The sequence below is a fragment of the Limulus polyphemus genome, unplaced genomic scaffold (assembly GCF_000517525.1).
Source record: "Limulus polyphemus unplaced genomic scaffold, Limulus_polyphemus-2.1.2 Scaffold389, whole genome shotgun sequence".
In the NCBI taxonomy this organism is placed as follows: Eukaryota; Metazoa; Arthropoda; class Merostomata; order Xiphosura; family Limulidae; genus Limulus; species Limulus polyphemus.
This window is the reverse complement of record NW_013665999.1, coordinates 208,198-215,830: the sequence shown is the minus strand read 5'-3', so window position 1 is coordinate 215,830 and position 7,633 is coordinate 208,198. Positions and strand designations below refer to the sequence as shown.

The following is a 7,633-nucleotide window of genomic DNA, read 5'->3' as shown; positions in this document are numbered from 1 at the left end:
TACTCATAAAAGCGGATACTTCGTTTGAAACTGTCACCTCAGTGAATTTGGTTGACACCATTGTTTTGGTTTTTGAGTTACCATGTAATTAAAAGGAAGGAAGAAAAAAAGAACAAGAAATTCAAACTGTTTGCTATGATATTTACAGACATTCCCAAAACTTGTCACTCAGTCATTACATAGGTATTGTTATAAAAGGAAACACTGTATAGTATTGTAAAGTTATGAATACCTATTGAGGAGATATTTAAAATATCATTTTGATAAACAATCCCTACATCCCTACATAGGCAGTGCTGCCGCATACATGATTATCTGCGTATATGTTTTCTTAGCACTACCATCTTCATTGTTCGTATCCTTGGAATTTGTATTAAACATTCCCTAAATATGCGACGATAGTTTACAATCTCTACAGTCCGTACTTATAGCCATCACAATGTATAATATTTTCTGTAAAACATACTTAGTTAACGTTAGTTTAATTTCTTTTTGTTGCTGGGCCACTATTTTCAACCAAAGTTTTGTGCAACATGAAGATACGTGGTATTATGACTGCCATTAATTTCTTTAGCATCAACACTATATTCTCAATAAGCATTTCAACTAACACTTAAAAACAACAACATAACTTTCGAGGAAATACGACTTCTATTTGTTAATCAATATACAATTACTTTTAGTGTGAAAGGAAAGCCTATTTCACGATTTCTACAATTCTTTTATTTTCACGGTATTTTCATAGCGTTTCAGATACAACTCTGATAACCTTAGAATTTTTTTCTTTTTATATTGAAATGGCTGGGCGTGACCTCGTAGCTCAAACCTTGGACATGGCGATCCGCAACCCATGACGCTAAGCCGCTGAATACATTGTGCTTTTTCAGCTGAGGAGACATTATAAATTTGGTAGACAATTCCTCTTTTCGATTAAAAATAGTCACAGAGGGAGAAGGTGTTTCTTCTGGTCAGTTTGTTTGTTATGAATTTCGCGCAAAGCTACACGAGGGCTACCTGCGCAAGTTGTCGCTAATTTAGTAAAAGACTAGATGTAAAGCAGCTAGTCATCGCCACCCACCGCCAACTCTTGGGCTACTCTTTTACCAACGAATAGTGGGATTGACCATCACATTATAACGCCCCCAAGGCTGAAAGGTCGAGCATGTTTGGTGGGACGAGGATTCAAACCCGCCATGCCGGGCCTCTTCTGGTCAGTTATTCTAAATTAGGGATGGCTATGCCCCAACCTTGGATTCTTTGGCCTAGCCATTCAGCCCACGTGTTGCATAAAGTTCCCTTCATCTTGGAAATGTTATTGACGTAATAAAGTTTTATTAAATGTTTTGAAAAATCAAATATAAATTTAATTATCACGCCTTTTTTATATCCCAGAATAAGTATTTCTGTTAAATGTTGATAGTTCATTGAATGTATCATGATGATAAAACCACAATTATAATCTAGAATTTCAATGAATAAAAACTTATTATTAAATAAATTCGAATCCTAATTAACTTCTTATGATTAAGATTTGATTTTCTTGTTATCCGCTGCTCAGCGGTAAGTCTGAGGACATATAATGGTAAAAGTCAGACTTCGGTATTCGTGGTGGGCATAGCACAGATAGCCCATTCTGTGGCTCTCTGCTCAACAACAAATGAACAATTTATATTAGTTACAATAATTAGTATTCAAAAGTAATAAGAGTTTCTGGTTCTGAATATCATGATGGTTGTCAAGATTAGGCTTAGGTACAATTGTTTTAAAGATATTGCCAAACTGTTTTAGCAATTTTTAAAGGTGATGCATTGTTTTCGTCATTTCTATTCAAGATATCATAAAGTATTTTGAGTTAATACTGCGAGGGAACATTGGAAAAGTTTAGAAACTGCATTTCAAGCTGATTCATTGAAATATCCAACTATGTCTTAACGTACTAGTAGCATATTACCATTTTCGTTACTTCTTAATACACTTTACCTTTCATATCGTGTTTGCAAACTTAATTCCAGCATTATGTCATCGCACGTGAGGTATGGTATTCAATATACAAGGCTTAATTCTATCTCATCAATGAATAAAATGAATACTCTTTCAAACACGCTATATTTTGTTTATCAAAGAAATACCAGGATACGACCGAGGCAAGCTATAAGAAGCATTTTGCTTCCGATTTAACAGGTCAACAATTAAATTCGGTTCCATAATTAAACCTATTTATTCTATTTTCATTTAGTGCGCCACATTAATAATTTAATCAGTGATTTTTGTTGTTACTTTCTTTTTGTCAAACAATGTGTTAGTCTTCAATACAAAGGACAGAAATTATTTAATAGGAGCAGTGAACTGGTAACGTGATGAAATATACATTTTTCATCCGTATATACTGGACAGCTCTCTCCATTTTTTATTTTACAATGGAATTCCGAAATAGTTCCATATCTTTCAGTAGGTTATTGTGTAATGGATAAGTAGTTGATTTTGTTTTCCTGGATCACTGGTTATCTGTTATACTATTACAAATAATGCTTTACTTATAAATTTTGTTTTAATTTATGTTTCTTATTTAACTTAGAGTACACAGTTTTCATCGTTCTTTGTAAAATTAATCAGTGCATTTTTTTACAGAAATATTTAAAAAGCACTTTAAGTTAGTTTCATTATTTCAAATTTACTTAGCCTTGTCAATAGTCACTAATCAGCAAAAATATCAAGAAAACTAACAACAATTAAAAACATTCTGAAGACTGACAAATATTTTACTAGTTTTAATTCTTTTTCTCAGTGGAGAAAACTTTCAGTAGACTATCTGGTTGTTTCAAAATAATAATTTTGGCAAGTAAAAATATAATTGTTTCATGAAACAGGCAAATAAACTTAATATTTAAGTTACTCACACAGTAAAACACGCACACTGGTACATGTACATCAAAGAACTACGAGACAAATGAACATCCTATACTACCACGCTACATTTTTAAAAAGTGGTTCAGGGGGTTTAAAGTTTGTTCTCTTTCTATGTGTAATTTACCCATATAAAATTAATATTAACTTCCGTTCAGAGCAAGCTAAGAACTTATAGGGAGACTAAAAAATTCAACCCGTCAACCAGTATAGAATACATTATTTTAACAGACAGGTACCCTCGCTGTTAACAATATTTTCAGCAAAAATTTCAATAATATCTCACGAGGTTCGCCCAGCTTAGGAGATTTGGGTTAGTCCTAAATGTATGTTAAACTAACTTACATAACAATTTTTACATTAAAAGTACAATAATAATAAATATAATCAAAAAAGTAATAACATTCGATATATTATACAGTCTAGCTAATACTGTTAATGAAAGTAACAATAAACAAATAAGAGAGTATACTTTACTTAGGGAACGCAGAAACACTAGATGTTGGCTTAAAGTCCTGTCGGAGAAGTAAATTTTCCAGATAGGCACTTTTTAGTTGACAAATGTTTTCAGCTCACGCCTTATTTCACTATAAGCTCTGCGGGAAAATGATCTAACTTCGGTGTTGAACAAATATTATTTTATCAAGTCATCAGCTTTTTCTGTGGCTTCACATAATATTTTTTCATTTACTATTGAACTCAAAAGCTTCTTTAACATAATGGAAATGCAATAGTTCATGTCTTATTTTCACTTAATTTTTGTATAAAATTTATAGTGTTCACGTTCATTGTAGATCTACTAATAGGCTAATTGACTCACTCTCTCTCGGTTGTTTCCTATGTTTACCTCTTCCCGCTTTCTCACACATTGTGAGTCTATTCTTTAGACTTCATCATGAAGACAAATAGTCTTCTTTCTCAATTCACACTAGATTGTTGTTGTTGTTGTTTTTTTTGCACTGATATACCCCAAATCTGAAAGGTATATTTTCATGTTAATATTAACTATAAATATGTATGAATCAGATCAATTAGCATTTAATAATAATAAAAATATCGTTTCTTCTCTTACAGACTGAGGGCGCTAACAGCAGGATCTGGTGAAGGCGGTACTGGGTTTTCCACGTTCAGCGAGTATGGAGGGTTAGCGCACCACGGAAGTGTATTGCAAGCAATGCCTCGGAAGAAGGGTGCTCACTACTATCCGGGGGGGAAGGCCCCCACATCCTTATTCATACTCAAGGAGGACAACATTATAAGAAGATACACAAAGTTTATTATTGAATGGCCATATCCTTTTTTATGAGCTCAGTATAGGCTTATTGGTGGAAAGCTAAGCCTCTCTAGTGTCTGTTCAACTTGCCCATTCGATAATGCATACCGTTTAGAAAATCTCGATTGGTACTATAAGTACCAGCCACGTAAGATATTAATTTTTCTCTGCTCTTCTACTGTTTCAACCGACTACTTGACTTTTTATTTAAAAAAATCAGTGAATTAACTTGTTGTCCAAGAGCTTTTACATTTATGGTAAGTTGCAATTTTGGTTTAGGTTTTAAGTTGAGCTTAACAATATTTACCTTAACTCTAAAATTCAGGGTACTTTTACATATCTTGTTAACTAAGTCGAAGCCTGATCTATGCAAAGGATGGGTATTCAGTAAATCACGTTATTAAACTTAGCTTATCACTCATTATACAGAAACCATAAATATTCTTATTACGATAGTGTCTGTAAAAATGTAATATCATTTATTCTCAGTCTGAAAATTAATATATAATCCATTATTTATTTAGATAATTAACATACTTTCAAAAGGGATATGCATGATGTATGTTCATAATACTATTAAATTAATACTATGCCAAATTTCCTGAAGACACTGTACTGTACTGATCTCCAATATAAAAAGCACAAATGACTTTTCTTTAGATAGATAATATTTTTAGAATTTCTTTAGGGTCGTTATCTATATTTTGAAGTAAGGGCAGTTTTCATTAATATCACAATCTTATAAGAACAATTTGTAACTGCTTGTTCTACAATAATGTTATTTGTCCAATAACTTTTGCTACTTTGAAATACATTTTAACGATCACGTTACTTAGCTTAAGTTTCAGTGCACACGCTATGAAGGTCAGGTAACGGCTGATAAAAGTACCACCAGGATTAGGTAGACGTTTACTCTATTTTGGATATCAATTATTTAATATCGTTGAATGACCTTTCAAATATTTTAGTATATGCAAGAATAACTATAAACATGTAAGTTATGTACAATAATCTGTGTAAAATATTTAGTAGATTACACTTGTATAGAACATGTTTTAATTATTAATATTTTATTCTTTTTTTATTTTTGAACATGACACTTCCAGGGTGGAAGAGTGAGTGGAACTTTAAAAGCTTAACATTTTATATTAATTTTTGGAACTGAAACTTGCTTTTAACCAGCCTATAATTTTAAAAATTTAATACTAATTAACATATTGCTTTTCACGTATGAGTTATTAGTTTCAGTTTGTCATTCAGTGTTTTCAAAAGAAACAAAATTCTTAGAATTTTTGACATTCTACTTATGAGGAATTTTATTTTTAAACAGTCTTATTTTTAGTCGCGGCATAGCAGCTCATAGAATGGCTTTGAGTTGTTTAATTTTTTTTCAAGTATAAACTTTTAGCTCATAGCTCCATCATCTCTTGACCGATTCGAGATCTAATTACAGTTACTGAGAAGGTCAAACCCTTTCGATTGATATATTTGACCATGCCCAAGGTCTCATGGATTAATGTATTATAATCTTGCCTAAAATATTTTCAATTTGAGGGTAGGCTAGTAGAGATCCTGATGAGTAATAAAATTGAATCGGGTATACACTTGCCTCACGTTTGGTATTGCTGGCGCATAAAAATGTAGCTAATAAAAATGAAATAAGGTCTCGTAGATTAATTTACCTTAATCCTGCCTAAAAGAATTGTAAGTGCCATGGCTATTGAGCATTCCTTCTTGTTTATCGTCAGTGGAAATGTTAAGCAAATTAAAACCTTGTTTTATATTTCTAATTGTTTAACCAATAATAATGTTTATCTTTCTGCTGTAGTGTATTATCATGAAAAGCTATCGTTCTTACGTTTGCAACAAAGAAATAATTTTCGTTCTTCAATAACCGGTTTATAACGAAATACTAAAAATATTTTGAAAACACATGAAGCATATCTGTCTTATTGTTTCGTACTACCGACGTGAACTGAAATTCTGTCATAAAAAAAACGTACTATATTCAGACAGAATGTATTGGTGCATATTAATTGAAAAAGCTTATAACATAAAGTGAGAAAGGAGACGTGTCATTGAAATGGGTGAAGTAATGAATATGTACACTCAGAATAAAATTAATTATCTTTATAAAAATGTATTGCTTCTTAAACTGGGTATTTCAGGATTTTTAAGTACAGAGCAACCCGTATCATTCCAACATTGCACTTTTATATTCGCTTGCTGGTTCAACCAAGCACTGACTATAGTTCCCTAGGTAACGACGTTTGCCGCTTCTTCGATCGCATCCTGACGTCAAACGCGCACAGCACATATCATGTTGGACCGGTTCCATACTCTTGATCCAGTGTTGTTGTGTGTGATATTAACGCTTTTTTTCTCACTGTCTGAGGGGTTGGGAGAGCGGGATTCCCAAAGTTATTAAGCTATGTAAGGTGATCAATGGGATAATTATTCTGAAGCAAGCTGTAGATTTTCATAAAAGCTGAAAGAAAAGCAATTAGAATAATCGATTATGATAATCAATGAATGTTTATCATACAAATTATTCCTTATTATCAAATACTTAAATATTTATGAATCATACAGTCTTTCTGGGATTTAACATAAAAAAAAAGCAATTCAAAACTTTTATAAGCAAGGAAACTTAAAATCTATACCTAAAATCCATAGAAGCCCCTTCACGCCTTACGTTTCTAAATTAAACTGTAAAAAAAAACCACTGCAAACTTCCTTAAACGTTTTACATAATTTAGACAGTAATATTGCTATGCATTATTTCAATGCGGTAAATTTATTTCCTCACCCCCACCTTCCGCCAGCCCCCCAGTGGTACAGCGGTATGTCTACGGGCTTAAAACGCTAGAAACCGGGTTTCGATACCCGTGGTGGGCAGAGCACAGATAGCCCTTGTGTAGCTTTGTGCATAATTAAAAACAAACAAACACCTTCCGCCAAGAAATAATATATAATTATAATTAAACATATAATTATAATTAATCAGACTTTTACAACGTACTTCAATCATTTGCTACAGCCATCTGGATAGTATAATCTTCTATCATGTAAAATATCCACCTTTTTTTTCTACACCATGTTGAATAACATGCAGTTAACACATCCTATCATAAGCCTTTGTTTTGGGTTGATATGTAGACGATGTTCTCTGTGAATTCACTAATATACACAAACTATGTTCTTTCAACACGTATATAAACAACTTACAATTCACTGCTGAAAGTGGAAATAATTTTATAATAAATTTTCTAAATGTAATCCCCACCCCGGTTTCAACCTAGATATCTACAGGAGAAATACATGTAATAGACACTATATATACTTGTTTTCTAACCATGAATTTTACTCCTTATGTTTAGCATATACCATTTTCACCGCCAAAAAACAACATTGACAAAGAAGTCAACTTAACCCAATGTTACACGAGATTATAAA

The 7,633-nt window shown here is 32.4% G+C and overlaps 1 protein-coding gene across 9 annotated transcripts in view; it reads left to right on the top strand.

The window, feature by feature from the left end:
• LOC106457898 (voltage-dependent calcium channel type A subunit alpha-1-like) overlaps nucleotides 1–7,633 on the top strand; it is a 200,037-nt gene that overhangs the window by 18,819 nt on the left and 173,585 nt on the right. For all 9 annotated transcript variants that reach the window (XM_022383971.1, XM_022383974.1, XM_022383975.1 and 6 more), the window contains exon 2: nucleotides 3,979–4,194. In XM_022383971.1, the coding sequence (XP_022239679.1) occupies nucleotides 4,079–4,194 (116 nt within the window). In that variant the 5' untranslated portion in view covers nucleotides 3,979–4,078. The remainder of the gene's footprint in view (nucleotides 1–3,978; nucleotides 4,195–7,633) is intronic.